Source organism: Telopea speciosissima, chromosome 8, assembly GCF_018873765.1.
Source record: "Telopea speciosissima isolate NSW1024214 ecotype Mountain lineage chromosome 8, Tspe_v1, whole genome shotgun sequence".
NCBI classification, from domain to species: Eukaryota; Viridiplantae; Streptophyta; class Magnoliopsida; order Proteales; family Proteaceae; genus Telopea; species Telopea speciosissima.
This window is the reverse complement of record NC_057923.1, coordinates 17,608,773-17,628,716: the sequence shown is the minus strand read 5'-3', so window position 1 is coordinate 17,628,716 and position 19,944 is coordinate 17,608,773. Positions and strand designations below refer to the sequence as shown.

The window sequence follows — 19,944 nt, the reverse complement described above, 5'->3', positions numbered from 1 at the left end:
ACCACCACCACCCCACTCCCACCACTGTCACCGCCACCACCACCACTATCACCACTACTATCCCGTTACCACCACCACGACTACTCCGCTACCACCACCACCACCACTACCCTGCCATCACCACTACCGCCACCACTGCCTCTGCCACCACTACCGCCACCACCACCACCATCCTTCCCAAAGAAATATAAAGAATCTATTCTCAGAATTTGAACTATCAAATGGATTTTTTTTATTCTTGAAATATTTCATATTGATACAACCAAAACAATTTTAATTTTTTGACCAAATATCTATTTGTTGACTATTTCAAGAAATCAATTCAAAATTGAGATAGAAATCATACCAAATCAAGCCTTACCTTCTAATTCGAGGCTGGTAAACTGATGATGATTGGATTAATGAAGACGGGTTACCCAAGGAATGGAAGAGGGATGACCATGGGATGCATTTACTATATTAATGGATGTCGTTATTATGATAAGAAGTTTTGATGTTGTTAATTGCAAACGAAGATCTTAAATCAAAGAAGCAAATAGAAAGGCAGAAAGGGATATGACTTAGGCCTCTCACCTATGTACTTGGTCAGTCTCTCACCAACCAGTACAGCCTCTCTCACCTCTCACAGCAAACCAGGCTCAAGCTAAGCTTTTCTTTAACTTCATCAAATCGCGGGGTGCAGTATGCAAGCCCTCTTTTTTATTAATAACAGTAACTAGGGATCCCCCTACAAAAACAGTACAATCTCAAAATAGAAACTAAGCTTAATCAAAGACCTAACTTCTACATGCATTACAAACAATACAACACACAAGAAATGTGAAAAGCCTCGAGAGGGAGCATCGACAGGACTAAAATGATATCAAAGGGAAAGGCAGAGAAGCTTGAGAGGAAGATTGAAAATTAGTACCCTAAACCAACTCTAAACAAGTCAAAAGGGCGGGGGGGGGGGGGGGCTTAGATCATACAATATGAGAGTTATCAAGAGGCAGTTTTATATGTGAGAGGTCTTATAGTATTTCTGTTTCCAATCCATAGTGCCAACTTTGCCTTGGGGCTCGTCTGGTTGGATATCGTTTGTGTTTTGGGGAGATCAGATTTTTTTTCCCGTAGTAGTCCTTGTAACTAGTTTCTTTTAAGTGCTCATTAGTCACTAACTAATTAATAGTAGTCCTTGTAACTGATAGTCACTTTCTCTGCTTTAGTTTGGTTCTCTTGTTTATTAGAAGAAGAAGAAAAAAGGGTTGATATGAACTATTAATGTTGGTTTCCTTCTAGACTCTAGAGAGGATGAAGATGTTTGTTATTGTGTTTGGTTCTAATATATTTATTTGATAAGAGAAATATCAATCTTGTGAATATTTGTTTCTATACTTACTTCATGAGATATATACACTATCAAGAAAGAAAAGAAGATTAGTAACCCCCCCCCTCCCCCCCCAAAAAAAAAAAAAGATTAGTGATGAAGCTTGAGGAATATCCACCATGGAACCAATGAATCCTATGAAAAACTGAAACTTTGAGAGGGAAGAAAATCATCAGCATTTCAAGGAGAGTATCCCCCCCCCCCTTTCAGGCGTTAGGGAGTGTACAGTGAGGCATCCAATGGCGCTGGGTTGTTGGGCGCATTAGGATGCACTCTAAGCACACATTCCTGAGCGCCTAGCATCATGAGATGCCTCACTAGGCACTTCTTGGGTGCTGGGGTTCCTAGAGAGGACCCTGATGCCTCTCTTTGACAATTGAGCTCGTCTCCAGGGAGCCCAGCATACCCAGGGAGCATCTAGCGGTTGGGCTGTGCCACACACATCCCTAGACGTGCACCGAGATGTGTGCAGCACAACCCCACCCTTGGATGCCCCTGAGTGTGCCCTGGGTGCTGAGCTCCCTAGAGAAGAGCCGGATCCTCCCTTTGATCCTTGTCAACATATCATCACCGTCATAGTCTCATGTGTCATGCGCTTAATTGATAGTCAAAAGCCAAAACTGGTTATCTTCCATCAGATTGAGGAACGATTGTACCATATCATGCTATTATTCCCACATCTAAAGGCTTGATTCTCTATGGTCCCTCACCCCAGCAGCCCCACTCTCCTATGCGTAGTATCCAATTACCCATTCATACTTCCATGTTGGATAGTAGAACCATGAAAATCCTAAATTGTTCGACGATGTAAAAATGGAGTGCGCATATATGCTACATGATTTCCTTATTTGCTATGACAGTTTTAAAATTATGAGTCTTATGACGCATTTTAGAAGTGTGAGGTCTACTTGCCAAAGCATATAGTCAACCAAGAATTCAGATAAACTCCCCACATGGGGATGGGTGGTAACAGATTTGAACTCTCCATGGAGGTGTGGGTCCCACCCCTAGGATATGGGATCCACGTCCCATGGAAGGCTCAGATCTGTCCTTCCCTTCAATAAACAATATATAGTGTCATCGATGGAACCGGATACGTGGCATTACACGTACGCAGCCTTGCCACGTGGCATATATACTTCTTATTTCAGACACTGATAAACTGATGATGATTGGACCAATGAAGAAGAGAACAAAGGAGCGGATGAGGAAGATGCAGAGGGGCGGAGGTCTCTCATTTCTGCTAAATTTAGCTATGCCTCGTCCAATTCCAACAACAACCCTTCTCTTCTTCGCCTTCTTCTTCTTCTTCCTCACCCTTCTCTCACCCATATCTTCTTCTTCGGTCTCCATATCTCTGAGCCCCAAGACCCTCACCAAATCCGGCGACTCAGTCAGAGTCCAATGGACAGGCATAGACTCGCCATCCAATCTCGATTGGCTCGGCATCTATTCACCCTCTAATTCCTCCGACGACAACTTCATCGGTTACGTCTTCTTGTCTTCCTGCAACGAATGGAAGTCGAGTTCGTGCTCTGTCGATCTCCCACTTGTCAATCTCCGCTCTCCTTACCAGTTCCGTATCTTCCGATGGACCGACAACGAGGTGGACCGATCTCGACTCGATCAGGACCACAACCCTTTGCCAGGAACGAAGCATCTGTTGGCGAAATCAGAGTTGCTGGACTTCGAGAGTGGTCACGGGCCCGAACAGATTCATTTGGCGTTCACGGACAAGGATGACGAGATGAGGGTTATGTTTATAACGGCCGATGGGAAGCAGAATCTTGTGAAGTATGGGGAGAGGGAAGATGAGTTGGATGAGGTTGCTGAGACGGAAGTGAGGACGTATGAGCAGTCGGATATGTGTGATTCGCCGGCGAATGCGAGTATTGGATGGAGGGATCCTGGGTTTATTCATGATGGGGTTATGAGGAATTTGAAGTACGGGAGGAGGTACTATTACAAGGTGAGATGAATTTCTCATTCCTTCTCTTATTTTACCTTTTTCGTGCCTTTCATGATTCATACTGTAGGTCTGTAGCTGATTTTGTTTACAATGAGCTGTGATGAATGAATATTTTTTTTTCCTTGTTTCTGTACTCACTTTCATAGCTTGGAATTGATAAATATGTTTCTTTTTAGTTTGTAAGAGATTATTTGTTAAAAAATATCCTTCAGTTTATTCTTACTCCAGCTCTCTGTTGTACTGAGAGTTCAACCTGCTTCTATTCTCCCCAATTTAATTATCTAAAACCATTTACTTGGCTTTGTTGCTTGATAACTCGGTCAAAGAAATATATTTTCAATTTTTAGTGTATCATGTTTTGCATCACTCCTTTCCGTTTCTCAACATTACTGAAGGACTTCCAATTTGATAAGTTATTTTACTCAAAATCCAAATCCTTTGCATATAGATATGTCCATCAATTCAATTACTCTGTTTGCTTGTTCTTATATTTGTCATCAACATCCATAATCTGGTTAATAAGGTGTGCGGTTTTTCTTTTTTCTCTTTTTAGGGGGTGGGTGATGCAGAATTCCAGCAAGAAGAGATGATGGGCCTGTTGATTTGGGTTTGGTTTAGTGTTTTTTAGTCCAACTGAACTGGTGGGTGATGCAGAATTCCATCAAGAAGAGATGATGGGCCTGTTGATTTGGGTTGGGCTTAGTTTTTTTTAGTCCAACTGAACCTATGTTTCAAGTTTGATTTAACGTAGGCTTAATTTGAGTGCCCAATGGGTTACATGGGTCATGGTATGAATACCTTTGAGTTTATTTTTGTAATGGATTCAATCTAACAACATAGTAGGTTTCGGAATCCCACCCATAAGCAGAATCGTAGGAACTCAAACCAGAAGTAGGAGATCTTCGATCACTCCCGAAATAGAACTCAGATCAATGCCAAATTACTACTGAAACTAGGTCTCCCCTAGTACTTTAAACCATTTTAAGTTGTATTCCAATCCAATGGTTGGATATAAAGATATGGGCATTGATCAAAATAGAAATTGCATTCCAGAACTAGAAACAGCTATAACATCACAACCATACAGCAGAACAGCATCGAACAAAGATCACATTCTCCACTCATCATATAGAATACAATATGAAAGAATCAACTTCAACCAATGGCTAGAATTCACAGTTCATCAACACAACGGAATAGAAACTAGATAACAGAGTTTAGTAACCATCATTAATTTGTTATCCACAGCCCAGATCAGGCCCCAACTTGGGTCGAAGCCCGAAGGCAGTATATGAACATCAACTAGGAACCCCAAAATATCTCAGTATTCCAAGGGCCAGATGTGGAGATAACAGTGCTTCAAAGTTGCAGCCAAATAAACACCTGAACAGAGGTGCCGCTGGTGAGTATTGTGTGCATCAGTTCAGCAGTGACCTCCAATGATTAATCCTCAGTTAGAGACACAGATTCCTTGTACTATTTCAAACAGCAGCCCAAAATTAACTGAAACAGAGAACTTACCCACCTGGGTTGCAGGAGAATGAAAGAAGAAGATAGAAAATAGATAGGAAGTGATATGGTTGATCCTCCCACTCGAACCTAGGTTAGATTTCTACTAACTCACCTAGTTTCCCTCTAACAGGCCCATCATCTCTTCTTGCTCGAATTCTACATCAGTGGAATATTGAATATGCATCAGTATATATGATTAGTGAACTGATGCTGTGTATGTGGATATACTCTCACATAGAGTGGAGGATGAGAAGAAGCTCTCCTCAATCATCGATGTGGTTTGGACCAATTCATGGGTTCAGGTTATGGGCTCAAAGCCATCCGGCTATTATCTTATTCAGTGCGTTCAGTTTTGAACAATCAATGAGTAATCCCACCTTCGATATGTGTCAATCAGTCAATCTGTTGGATGCTATTTTTAAATGAGTTTTCCTCTTTTCTTCTCTTATTTCTTCTTGGTGACCAAATATTCCGCAATTTTTGCTTACAAATTCTATCAGGATGTTACTTTATACTCAAATCACTTTAAATTCTCATATTATCTGTATTACAGGTTGGAAGTGATGAACGAGGTTGGAGTTTAACTCACACCTTTATGTCACAAAACAAAGACTCAGATGAGACCACTGCTTTCCTATTTGGAGACCTGGGGACCTCAGCCCCGTACTCAACCTTTCTTCGCACACAAGAGGAAAGCAAGTCAACCATAAAGTGGATTATTCGTGACCTTGAAGCACTCGGCGACAAGCCTGCTTTCATCTCCCACATTGGTGATATCAGCTATGCGAGAGGCTATTCATGGTTGTGGGACACATTTTTCACTCAGATTGAACCTGTTGCTTCTAAGGTCCCATACCATGTGTGCATTGGCAATCATGAATATGATTGGCCTTTGCAGCCTTGGAAACCTGACTGGGCTCAGATGTACGGTACGGATGGTGGGGGTGAATGTGGGGTTCCATATAGCCTCAAATTTAACATGCCTGGAAACTCTTCTGCACCAACTGGGACCCGTGCTCCTGCGACACGAAACCTCTACTACTCATTTGATTTGGGGGTTGTGCATTTTGTTTATATGTCCACTGAGACTAATTTCCTTCCAGGGAGCGATCAGTATAACTTTATCAAGCATGATTTGGAATCTGTTAATCGGAAGAAAACTCCTTTCGTTGTTGTTCAAGGCCATCGTCCCATGTACACTACAAGCTATGAGTCCAAAGATTCCCCTTTGAGAGAAAGATTGGTTGAGCATTATGAACCTTTGTTTGTGAATAACAAGGTGACCCTGGCACTGTGGGGCCATGTACATAGGTATGAGAGGTTCTGTCCACTGAAGAACTTCACCTGTGGGAGCAAGGACCTCAATGGAGAGGATTTGCCGGTGCATGTTGTGATTGGAATGGGGGGCCAAGACTGGCAAACAATCTGGGAGCCTAGGCCAGACCACCTTACGGACCCAGTATTTCCCCAGCCAGATTTTTCTTTGTACCGTGGGGGTGAGTTTGGGTACACTAGGATTCATGCTACAAGGGAGAAGTTCACACTTTCTTACATAGGAAACCATGATGGAAAGCTCCATGACATGGTTGAGATCCCAGCACCAGGCCGCCGAGTTCTTAGTGGTGGTGGTGGTGGTGGTGATGGTGGCTACAGTGGTGTTGAGGTGGTGGAGTCTAAATTTTCAACATATGTGAAAGTAGGGAGTGTCTTGGTGCTTGGGGTATTTATAGGGTATGTTGTTGGTTTTGTATCACATGCCAGGAGAGAAGCTGCTTCAAGGAAGAGCTGGATTCCAGTGAAGAGTGAAGAAGCATGAGAATCTAATTGTCTGGTAATCACTGAATCTTTGGTGTTGAACTTTCTTGTTTTTCAAAATTTCCGAGTAGAAAATTGTATTGAGTTAATTCCTCACTTCTTCAGCTGTGTGGAGAAGCTCTTTTATGTTGGTGGCCAAAGCTGTGATAGAACTTGTTAAGTTGTACTGTTTTGAGAAGAACACTGTAAAATATGTAAAATGTAATATATATACCTTCTTTTGACAAGTTTCTAAAGCTAAATGTGCCTTGCTGTGACTTTTAGGATTGTATTGTAAACCTTGTGAAGGGGTCTGTAGTGTACATCTTGGAACTGGACAAGTTGTACCAAACTCTAGTCTGGTGGGGTCTCAGGCTCTCAATTGTGCATTTGGAGCTAGATGAAAGGGTTCACTCTTTCAAGTTTAATATTGCACACCTTAACATATAATTTATACTCTCTTCTTCTTTTTCAATGTGGATCTTTTTTTTTCAAACTAAAAAAGGGAAGCCTTTTAATACAAGGACTGGACAAAATTGGTTTTAGATGTAATTTGACAAAAGCATGAACGATTATCATTTGCAGAAGACAGACATAGTAGCTCTAAGATATCTAAAGTGGAATAGTAGAAAGTGGAACATAGAACTTTTGGATCCAATTTCTCATTACCCATGGACATTTGAACCCTTTGTTTAGCATGGTGAAGGGTATTTTTGACTCTACACAATAATGGTAGGAAGGAGTTAATGATAATATGAGAGTCAAATCACAGGGTCACATTAACCGTGGAGAGGAGATTCTCTCTTCTCCAGAATTTTTATCGTCTACGATTCCCTGCCCGGTACGGTTCCTATAGTCGTCTAACAAGAGGGGGGTGGATCCCACCCGGGCAGAGTGTTTGGTCAGGGGGTGGAATGGTCATTTTGCCTCCCCTTGTTAGAGAATTGTAGGAACTGTACTGGGCAGGAACCGTAGGCGATAAAGGTCCCTTTTCTCCATGGGTGAAAGGAAACTCAATCCTAAAACTTCATGGACAGGTAGACCCCTTGTCCTTTGTTCATATGTCTATAACTTTGAATACCGAATAAATTTGCCAAGGGGAGTAAAATAAAGCCTTGAAAAGTCCATGAGCAGAGCTTTGAAAGAACTGTGACCAATCAAAATGGTACTGTTTTGGTAAATGGAAATTTAGTTATGAAAATGTGAAGCCCTCATGGAGTCATGGATCGAAACTGTTGGATACAACAAATACAAGACCCTCTTGTATCCTGGCTAAGACATTTGGCACTTTAGGAACAAATTGAAAATTATAAGACATAAGGTAACGTTTTCAAATGCAAGATGTCTTCCAAAGTTGATCGAACGAGCAGTGGTAAGGACTTAGAGCTTTCTTGAAGATAAGAGAACCTTATGGTTATCCGATTTGACAATGATATGTTCCAAACCTTCCGAGATAGCCTCAAGTATTGCCGTACAAATACCCAATATGCTTCACCCACCATCGGAGAGTCAAATGATAGAGAGGCTTAGACACTGCAAAGCAAAGTCTACCTTGTTGACTTCAACCAATATAATCAATACCTCATTTGTTGAATTGGCTATCCAACTTAAGGGTGTCAAAACTAAACCGAATCCGTTTATCGAAACCGAACCAAATCGTTTAAACCGGACCAAATCGTTTAAACCGGAAAGGCAAATCGTTTAGTTAAATGGTCCGATTATGGTTTTAAAAATGACACCGTTTATTTAATCGATTTGGTTCGGTTTAGGTCGATTAATCCAACGGTTTTTAATTGTGTAATCCAATTAAAACTGATTATAACCAAATAGTCTAACCGTTTAAAAACTTAACAAGTGTTTGTTTTTTTTATAAACAAAAAATCAAAACCTAGCAAGTAGCAACTATTAAGCAGTCATGTTTCTTCATTAGTGATTTCTTTTTTTCCAAAAAAAAAAACTAATACCTTAGTAAGCAATATGTAATAACTATTAACTAATAACTAGTATTAATAAATAGAGTAGAAAATGCGTATAGAACCGTCTAATCAAAACCGTGTAAACCGTATAGAACCATTTAACCGAAACTGTTTACCAAACTGTCCAAGTTTTGATTATGAGACCATTTAGTTAAACGGTCTGATTACGGTTTCTACCCTCAAGCAGTCAAAATCGATCTGAACTGAATCATTTAACTGAAACCGGACCGTTTAACACCCTTAATCTAACTCGCATCACAATTAATTTTCAAGACATTTGCCCGTGATGGAGTCCAGTTTGAAGCCATTGGTGTGAGAACTGGATTGGGTCTTGTTGCCGTAATACTCCAAAAACGCTTTTTCTATTGATTGAATTACTTCGATTGGAGTCCAAACCTTATTGGAAATGAAGTTATTTTGAGATATCCATAGAAACCAGCATAGGAACATGCAAAGAGAATAATTTTACGGCTGATTGATAGAAGACATTCCAACCTCGAATTCATTTGATAATGGAAGGTTCAATGTCTATGGGCACAATGTAAGACAAACTAAACCCAAACTACACCGCCTGAGCATAAGGGCAGGCCAACAATATATGAGAGTTATCAAGAGGCAGTTTGATATGTGAGAGGTACTATAGTATTTCTATTTCCAATCCATAGTGCCAACTTTGCCTTGGGGCTTGTCTGGTTGGATATCGTTTGTGTCTTGGGGAGATAAGATTTTTTCCCCACCCTTTATGTGGATGTAGTTGGCCGTGTAACTAGTTTCTTTAAGTGCTCATTAGTCACTAATTAAGTAATTAATGGTGGTCTTTGTAACTAATAGTCACTTTCTCGGCCTTAATTTGGTTCTCTTGTTTATTAGAGGAAGAAAAAAGGGTTGATATGAACTATTAATGTTGGTTTACTTCTAGACTTCAGAGAGGATGAAGATGTTTGTTATTGTGTTTGGTTCTAATATATTTATTTATTAATAGAAATCAATCTTGTGAATTTTATGTTTCCACCCCCCCCCCCCCCAAAAAAAAAAACAAGATTAGTGATGAAGCTTGAGGAATATCTACCATGGAACCAATGAATCCTATGAAAAACTGAAACTTTGAGAGGAAAGAAAATCATCAGTATTTCAAGGAGAGTAACCCCCCGCCCCTTCTCTAGGGAGCCTAGCGCTTAGGGAGTGTACAATGAGGCAACTAATGGCGTTGGGTTGTTGGGCGCGTCAGGATGCGTTCTAGGTACACATCCCTATGTGCCTAGTAGCCCAGCGTCGTTGGATGCCTCACTGGGCATTCCCTGGGTGTTGGGGTCCCTAGAGAGGACCTCGATACCTCTCTTTGATCCTTTTCAACATATCATTATTGTCATAGTCTCATGTAGTCATGTGCTTAACTAGTATTCAAAAGCCAAAACTGATTATCTACCATCAGGATCGATTGTACCATATCATGCTATTATTCCCTCATCTAAAGGCTTGGATTCTCTACGGTCCCTCGGTCCCTCGCCCCCAGCCTCACTCTCCTACGCACAGTATCCAATTACCCATTCATTTGGATTGTAGAACCATGGAAAATCCTAAATTGTTTGACGGTATAAAAATGGAGTGCACATATATGCTACATGATTTCCTTATTTGCTATGAAGGTTTTAAAATTATGACGCATTTTAGAACTCTAAGGCCTACTTGCCAAAGCATATACTCAACCAAGAATTCGGATAAACTCCCCCCCCCCCCCCCAACATGGAGATGGGTGGGAACAGATCTGAACTCTCCATGAAGGTGTGGATTCCACCACTAGGGTATGAGATCCACACTCCATGAAGGGGTCAGATCTGTCCCCACATTCAACAAACAAATATAGTATCATCGATGGAACCGGATAAGTACCACTACACGTACATAGCCTTGCCACGTGGCATATATTTCTTATTTAAGATTTACTTTTAGCATTTAATGCAAAGACTGATAAACTGATGATGATTGGACCAATGAAGAAGAGAACAAAGGAGCGGATGATGAAGATGCAGAGGGGCGGAGGTCTCTCATTTCTGCTAAATTTAGCTGTGCCTCGTCCAATTCCAACAACAACCCTTCTCTTCTTCTTCCTCACTCTTCTCTCACCCACATCTTCTTCTTCTGTCTCCATATCTGTGAGCTCCAAGACCCTCACCAAATCCGGCGACTCAGTCAGAGTCCAATGGACAGGCATAGACTCGCCATCCGATCTCGATTGGCTCGGCATCTATTCACCCCCTAATTCCTCCGACGACAACTTCATCGGTTACGTCTTCTTGTCCTCCTGCAACCAATGGAAGTCGGGTTCGTGCTCTGTCGATCTCCCACTTGTCAATCTCCGCTCTCCTTACCAGTTCCGTATCTTCCGATGGACCGACAACGAGGTGGACCGATCTCGACTCGATCAGGACCACAACCCTTTGCCAGGAACGAAGCATCTGTTGGCGAAATCGGAGTTGCTGGGCTTCGAGAGTGGTCACGGGCCCGAACAGATTCATTTGGCGTTCACGGACAAGGATGACGAGATGAGGGTTATGTTTATAACGGCCGATGGGAAGCAGAATCTTGTGAAGTATGGGGAGAGGGAAGATGAGTTGGATGAGGTTGCTGAGACGGAAGTGAGGACGTATGAGCAGTCGGATATGTGTGATTCACCGGCGAATGCGAGTATTGGGTGGAGGGATCCTGGGTTTATTCATGATGGGGTTATGAGGAATTTGAAGTACGGGAGGAGGTACTATTACAAGGTGAGATGAATTTCTCATTCCTTCTCTTATTTTACCTTTTTCGTGCCTTTCATGATTCATACTGTAGGTCTGTAGCTGATTTTGTTTACAATGAGCTGTGGTGATTGAATTTTTTTTTTTTTTTTTTTCTTGTTTCTGTACCCACTTTCATAGCTTGGAATTCATAAATATGGTTTTTTTTTCTTTTAAGTTTTTGAGAGATTGTTTGTTAAAAAAATATGCTTCTGTTTATTCTTACTCCACCTCTCTGTTGTACTGGGAGTTGCCTCTCTTTTTTGGTTCATACAGAATACTTGATTGTGGCTTGTGGTAGTCACATATGGTTGTATGGATTTCATTTGTTTTTTAATATGTTGATGTATCTTCTTATGCCAACTGGTCCACTGATTTCTATTCATAACAGTTTAATTAACTGTGGGAACCTCTTAGATTTAACTGCATGGGCATGCACCACCTATGGAACTCTGATAATTGGATTTCTATCTGTTCTTTCATATATTAGGAACCACCTGCCATAGTGAATGGAAAATTAGCTTTATTGCTGTTGGATACTATGATTGTGGTGATCTCTATTCATCAGATTAGAAAATCTTCATCCGAGGATCATTTTAAAGGCCTTCTCAACTTCCCTGTCAGATTGATTCATCCTGCTTCTATTGTCCCCAACTGAATTATCTAAACCCAATTTACTTGGCTTTGTTGCTTGATTACTCGTTCAAAGAAATATATTTTCAATTTGTAGTGTATCATGTTTAGCATCACTCCTTTTTGTTTCTGAACATTACTGAAGGACTTCCAATTTGGTAAATTATATTACTCAAAATCCAAATCCTTTGCATATAGATATGCCCATCAATTCAATTACTCTGTTTGCTTATTCTTATATTTGTCACCAACATCCATAATCTGGTTAATAAGTGGTGTGTGGTTTTTCTTTTTTCTTTTTTTTTTAGGGGGTGGGTGATGCAGAATTCCAGCAAGAAGAAATGACGGGCCTGTTGATTTGGGTTTGGTTTAGTTTCTTTTTAAGTCCAACTGAACCTATGTTTCAAGTTTGATTTTAGGTAGGCTTAATTTGAGTGTCCAATGGGTTACATGGGTCATGGGATGAATATCTTTGAGTTTATTTTTGTAATGGATTCAATCTAACAACATAGTAGATTTCAGAATCCCACCCACGAACAGAATCGTAGGAACTCAAACCAGCAGTGGGAGATCTTCGATCACTCCCGAAATAGAACTCAGATCAATGCCAAATTACTACCGAAACTAGGTCTCCCTTAGTACTTCAAACCATTTGAAGTTGTATTGCAATCCAATTGTTGGATATAAAGATACGGGCATTGATCAAAATAGAAATTGCGTTCCAGAATTAGAAACAAATTCTCCACTCATCAAATAGAATACAATATGAAAGAATCAACTTCAACCAATGGCCAGAATTCACAGTTCATCAACACAATGGAATAGAAACTAGATATCAGAATTTAGTAACCATTTGTAATTTACTATCCACAGCCCAGATCAAGCCCCAACTTGGGTCGAAGCCCGAAGGCAGTATATGAACATCAATTAGGAACCCCCAAAATATCTCAGCATTCCAAGGGCCAGATGTGGAGATAACAGTGCTTCAAAGTTGCAGCCAAATAAACACCTAAACAGAGGTGCCGCCAGTGAGTATTGTGTGCATCAGTTCTGCAGTGACCTCCAGTGATTAATCCTCAGTTAGAGACACAGATTCCTTGTACTATTTCAACCAGCAGCCCAAAATTAACTGAAACAGAGAACTTACCCACCTGGATTGCAGGAGAATGAAAAAAGAAGATAGAAAATAGATAGGAAGTGATATGGTTGATCCTCCCACTTGAACCTAGGTTAGATTCCTACTAACGCACCTAGTTTCCCACTAACAGGCCCATCATCTCTTCTTTCTGGAATTCTACATCAGTGGGATATTGAATATGCATGAGTATATATGATTAGTGAAGTGATGCTGTGTATGTGGATATACTCTCACATAGAGGGAGGATGAGAAGAAGGCTCTCCTCTAATCATCTCCATGGATGTGGTTTGGACCAATCCAGGGGTTCAGGTTATGGGCTCAAAGCTATCCAGCTATTATCTTATTCAGAGCGTTTAGTTTTGAACAATCAATGAGTGATCCCACCTTCAATGCGTCAATCAGTCAATCTGTTAAATGCTACTTTTAAATGAGTTTTCCTCTTTTCTTTTGTCTTTTTCTTCTTGGTGACCAAATATTCTGCAATTCCATTTGCTTACAAATTCTATCAGAATGTTACTTTATACTCAAATCACTTTAAATTCTCAAATTATCTGCATTACAGGTTGGAAGTGATGAACGAGGTTGGAGTTTAACTCACACCTTTGTGTCACAAAACAAAGACTCAGATGAGACAATTGCTTTCCTATTTGGAGACCTGGGGACCTCAGCTCCGTACTCAACCTTTCTTCGCACACAAGAGGAAAGCAAGTCAACCATAAAGTGGATTATTCGTGACCTTGAAGCACTCGGTGACAAGCCTGCTTTCATCTCCCACATTGGTGATATCAGCTACGCGAGAGGCTATTCGTGGTTGTGGGACACATTTTTCACTCAGATTGAACCTGTTGCTTCTAAGGTCCCATACCATGTGTGCATTGGCAATCATGAATATGATTGGCCTTTGCAGCCTTGGAAACCTGACTGGGCTCAGATGTACGGTACGGATGGTGGGGGTGAATGTGGGGTTCCATATAGCCTCAAATTTAACATGCCTGGAAACTCTTCTGCACCAACTGGGACCCGTGCTCCTGCAACACGGAACCTCTACTACTCATTTGATTTGGGGGTTGTGCATTTTGTTTATATGTCCACTGAGACTAATTTCCTTCCAGGGAGCGACCAGTATAACTTTATCAAGCGTGATTTGGAATCTGTTAATCGGAAGAAAACTCCTTTCGTTGTTGTTCAAGGCCACCGTCCCATGTACACTACAAGCTATGAGTTCACAGATTCCCCTTTGAGAGAGAGAATGCTTGAACATTATGAACCTTTGTTTGTGAATAACAAGGTGACCCTAGCACTGTGGGGCCATGTACATAGGTATGAGAGGTTCTGTCCACTGAAGAACTACGCCTGTGGGAGCAAGGACCTCAATGGGGAGGATTTGCCAGTGCATATTGTGATTGGAATGGGGGGACAAGACTGGCAACCAATCTGGGAGCCAAGGCCAGACCACCCTAACGACCCAGTATTTCCCCAGCCAGATTGGTCTTTGTACCGCGGGGGTGAGTTTGGGTACACTAGGATTCATGCTACGAGGGAGAAGCTCACACTTTCTTACATAGGAAACCATGATGGAAAGCTCCATGACATGGTTGAGATCCCAGCGCCAGGCCGCCGAGTTCTTAGTGGTGGTGATTGTGGCAACAGTGGTGTCGAGGTGATGGAGTCTAAATTTTCAACATATGTGAAAGTAGGGAGTGTCTTGGTGCTTGGGGTATTTATAGGATATGTTGTTGGGTTCGTATCACATGCCAGGAGAGAAGCTGCTTCAAGGAAGAGCTGGATTCCAGTGAAGAGTGAAGAAGCATGAGAATCTAATTGTCTGGTAATCACTGAATCTTTGGTGTTGAACTTTCTTGTTTTTCAAAATTTCCGAGTAGAAAATTGTATTGAGTTAATTCCTCACCTCTTCAGCTGTGTGGAGAAGCTCTTTTATGTTGGTGGCCAAAGCTGTGATAGAACTTGTTAAGTTGTACTGTTTTGAGAAGAACACTGTAAAATATGTAAAATGTAATATATATACTTTCTTGACAAGTTTCTAAAGCTAAATGTGCCTTGCTGAGACTGTTAGGATTGTATTGTAAACCTTGTGAAGGGGTCTGTAGTGTACATCTTGGAACTGGACAAGTTGTACCAAACTCTAGTCTGGTGGGGTCTCAGGCTCTCAATTGTGCATTTGGAGCTAGACAAGTTGTACCAAAACCTGTGAAATCACTCTTTCAAGTTTAATATTGCTTTACACCTTAACATATAATTTATACTCTCTTCTTCTTTTTGAATGTGGATCTATTTTTTTAAACTAAAAAAGGGAAGCCTTATAATACAAGGACTGGATAAAATTGGTTTTAGATGTAATTTGACAAAAGCATGAACGATTATCATTTGCAGAAGACAGACATAGTAGCTCTAAGATATCTAAAGTGGAATAGTAGAAAGTGGGACTTAGAACTTTTGGATCCAATTTCTCATTACCCATGGACATCTGAACCCTTTGTTTAGCATGGTGAATGAAAGGTATTTTTGACTCTACACAATGATGGTAGGAAGGAATTAATGATAATATGAGAGTCAAATCACAGGGTCACATTAACCGTGGAGAGGAGATTCTCTCTTCTCCATGGGTGAAAGGAAACTCAACCCTAAAACTTCATGGACAGGTAGACCCCTTGTCCTTTGTTCATATGTCTAAGTTTGAGTACTGACTAAATTTGCCAAGGGGAGTAAAATAAAGCCTTGAAAAGTCCATGAACAAGGCTTTGAAAGAACTGTGACCAATCAAAATGGTACTTTTTTGGTAAATGGAAATTTATATATGAAAATGTGAAGCCTTCATGGATTATAGGCCACCTTGTGCCCAAATCCATGGATCAAAAATGGGTCAAACTGTCGGATACAACAAATACAAAACCCTCCTTGTATCCTGGCTAAGACATTTGGCACCTTCGGAACAAATTGAAAATTATAAGACATAAGATACGCTTTCAAATGCAAGATGTCTTCCAAAATTGATTGAACGAACAGTGGCGAGGACTTGGAGCTTTCTTGAAGATAAGAGAACCTTGTGATTATCCGATTTGGCAATGATATGTTCGAAACCTTCCGAGATAGCCTCGAGTATTGCTGTACAAATACCCAATATGCTTCCGAAAACGCTTTTTCTGCTGATTGAATTACTTCGATTGGAGTCCAAACCTTCTTATTGGAAATGAGGTTTTTTTGAGATATCCATAGAAACCAGCATAGGAACATGCAAAGAGAATAATTTCACGGCTGATTGATAGAGAAGACATTCCAACCTCGAATTCATTTGATAATGGAAGGTTCAATGTCTATAGGCACAATGTAAGACAAACTAAACCCAAACTACACCGCCCGAGCATAAGGGCAGGCCAACAATATATGAGTGATCTGTCTTAGATTCTACCCAAGACAAACTAAGAAGGGCCAAAATAAACCCTTGCTTTCAAAAAAAAAATTCTTGGTGACAAGCAAATCTTAAAACAAAAAATTTGGGTAAAATCTATGTTAATAAAATAAGGTTTTACTACTTTGATAAAATTACAATGAAGAAAGAACGTTATCTGGTCGTGTGTGGTGTGCGATCCCTACGTCCAGACACAAGATTGTATCCCCATGGAAAGACAGAAATCCCTAAAGATGCGGCGGTCATTTCGTACGGCCCTGTGTCTGGGCACAGGAATCGCGTGCCGCACATGATTAGGTAACGTTCTTTTTCCCAATAAAAATAAAAAATATTGTACCAGTAAATTTCCATTTGTTTGATTTTTACCTAGAAACAAATGGGTCATTTTTTTAATTCATTTTTACCTAGAAACAAACAGATCTTTGAAAGAACTGTGACCAATCAGAATGGTACTTAACCGGACAAGCTAAGAAGCCAAAACCTGCACTCGAAGAAAAAGAGTGGTCCAATTGTTCATGTTCTGAAGTCCCCAAAGCAGAAATTAGAGAAATAAAAGTAAACCCTTCATGGCAAAAGGAAAAGCAAGCAACAGAACCATCTTAAACCAATCCACTAACTCAATTTTCCACCATGTCCAAACAGTCAACTGAGTTCAATCTTCAAAATCATATCAGGTCAAGTTGCTAATAACACAACCAAATTTTGGCTCTGGATCTGAATTTATTTGGCTGGGAAATAATCGGACTGAATCCCAACCATGCAAGACCTAGAGCCACCAGAAAACGATGGGTGGCAATGGATTGGGCTCACTGGCAAGGTTTAAAGTATCATATCAATATCGGTATTGGTCGGTATTGATACGATACATTATCGATACTTCTCTCTTTAAAAAAAATGGACTATCTTAGATTGTATCGAAATATATCAGTCAATACGGGTCGATATCATACGATATGATCGATACATATCGATACCATAGATACGTTTGGTAAAGGGTTCTTTGGGTGGTTTAATACGTATCGATATGTATCGGCCGATAAAGCTTGATACATATATTCCACAAAAAAACATTTTTCATTCACAGACTCAATATAATTCCTATTCTAAGTTCTAACGGAAAAATGAAGGAAAACTCTTAACCAAGAACCTAAAATCTTGCATTTAATCTTGGTTTTTACACTTTTAAACTAAAAAATGAATCAATGAGTGTTATAACATCATTGTTTGCAACTTTGCATCATCCAATACTCTTCATGGCTTTAGATGATTACAACATATAAGAAACCTCATCTTTTATAAAAATTTCAATTTAATGCACTTGTTTGGTAATATATTATTCTCCATTTTAATGTTTATGCATGATATTTGTTAAATATTGTTTATTTATATTGTTTTTTGTTCCAAAAATGTATTTCCATATGTATCTTGACCATTTCTATACGTGTCTGTTGTATTCAAAATATATTTTCGACACAATACGACACGTATCTCCGATACGATACGATATGTCTCTTAAAATCACCCAATCGATACGATACCAACCGATACTTTAAATCTTGCTACCAAGTCTCAATTCCAAGTTGTATCCAAATTGGCTTCAACCCTAATGCAACATGTCTCTTAATCGTGTCCAAGTATCTCAACCCTAACAATACCAATTTATTAATGGGACGTATTCTTGTCAACCATTTTGGGTCAATGATTCATATCATATGAGTTGCTTTTGGCAAATTAGAATTAGTAGTTGAGAATAACATGAAAGGCTTAAATTCCAAATCTTATATCACACTATATTATAAATGTAGAAACTCAAAAGTCATGGCAAATCTTTTCATATAAAAAATGTCCTTCGACAATATCAATAAGCCCAAAAAAGTACCCTTCATTAATTACTAATTATTAATTGTTATAATTTTCAGCTAAATTAAATACTTCCTCCATTAATAACCCCCCCTCAATATTACATTAATTATTCTTTTATAAAATAATTTTCAGTTAAATTAAATTCTTCCTCCATTAATAAACCCCCCTCAATGTTACATTAATTATTCTTTTAAAAAATTAATGGACCAATCATTTCCCTACTCAGTTTTCTCACGTTTTTTCAGATAAATTCAATACGAGATAATTATTAATTAGAAATTATAAAGAGAGAGTAAAATAATTCCATTTTTCGTTGAACAATGTATAAAACCCCACTTTCCAATGTATAAAATAATCCCATCTTATCTTACCAAAAAACAATTTACAATATTATCCATTATTCCTTGAACAATCGATAATCCCCCCCCCCCTCAATTAATTGTTATAATTTTGAAAATACCCTTCATTAATTATTAATTATTAATTGTTATAATTTTCAGCCAAATTAAATTCTTCCTCCATTAATAAACCCTCCCTCAATGTTACATTAATTATTCTTTTATAAAAATTAAGTGACCAATCGTTTCCTTACTCAATTTTCTCACGTTTTTTCAGATAAATTCAATAAGAGATAATTATTATTAATTAGAAGTTAGAAACTATAAAGAGAGAGTAAAATAATCCAGTTTTTCGTTGAACAATGTATAAAACCCCACTTTCCAATATATAAAATAATCTCATCTTATCTTACGGGGGAAAAAAATTACAATATTATCCATTATTCCTTGAACAAACGATAACCTCCCCCCTCTCAATTAATTGTTATAATTTTGAAAATACCCTCATTAATTATTAATTATTAATTGTTATAATTTTCAGCTAAATTAAAATTTCCTCCATTAATAACCCCCCTCAATGTTACATTAATTATTCTTTTATAAAAATTAAGGGACCAATCGTTTCCTACTCAATTTTCTCACCTTTTTTCAGATAAATTCAATAAGAAATTATTATTATTAATTAGAAATTAAAAATTAAAAATTAAAAATAAGAGATAATGTTTGTTTATATAATCAATTTTATTATTTAAGTAAAACATCTAAAATGTTAGGTGTTCATTTAGGTGATTCATACATGAAAAAAAGAAAACACGTGCATTTGCACGTGCAACTTTACTAGTATAAAAATACTTAAATCAAAACACCAATCTACACATTTCATCGATGTTTAGGTATTATGAAGGTAAAACATGTTACAAGCCCCAACTAGGGATGTAAACAGATCGGATTCGGCTTGGATAGTGCTATATCCACATCCGCATCCAATTAGCTTTCCGACGGATTCGGATAGTGCTAAACGGATACAAACACAGATTCAAATCGAATATTTTATCTGTTTACATGTAAATATAGTTTTTCGGATAGCTATAGTCTATCTGTATCTGCATCTGTTTAGCTTTCAGACAAATTCAGATAGTGCTAAACGGATA

At 39.1% G+C, this 19,944-nt stretch overlaps 1 protein-coding gene across 2 annotated transcripts; it reads left to right on the top strand.

Moving 5' to 3' along the window:
* The first annotated feature begins 2,583 nt into the window (after positions 1–2,583).
* On the top strand, positions 2,584–15,058 carry LOC122670874 (probable inactive purple acid phosphatase 2). Of its 2 annotated transcripts, XM_043867892.1 has the most exons (3): positions 2,602–2,708; positions 10,747–11,382; positions 13,728–15,058. In XM_043867892.1, exons 1-3 carry the CDS (start codon positions 2,622–2,624, stop codon positions 14,976–14,978), a joined length of 1,974 nt encoding a protein of 657 aa, XP_043723827.1. In that variant the 5' UTR covers positions 2,602–2,621; the 3' UTR covers positions 14,979–15,058. The 2 variants fall into 2 exon arrangements, with proteins under 2 accessions (XP_043723825.1, XP_043723827.1); XM_043867890.1 differs by lacking the exons at positions 10,747–11,382; positions 13,728–15,058 and adding an exon at positions 5,401–6,915 and having other exon boundaries at positions 2,584–3,335.
* Positions 15,059–19,944: the final 4,886 nt, after the last annotated feature.

Coding starts and splice junctions, on each gene's coding strand:
- LOC122670874 (XM_043867890.1), top strand. CDS start 2,622: ATGCCTCGTCCAATTCCAACAACAACCCTTCTCTTCTTCGCCTTCTTC. Junction 3,336..5,400: donor GGAGGAGGTACTATTACAAG/GTGAGATGAATT, acceptor TCTGTATTACAG/GTTGGAAGTGATGAACGAGG.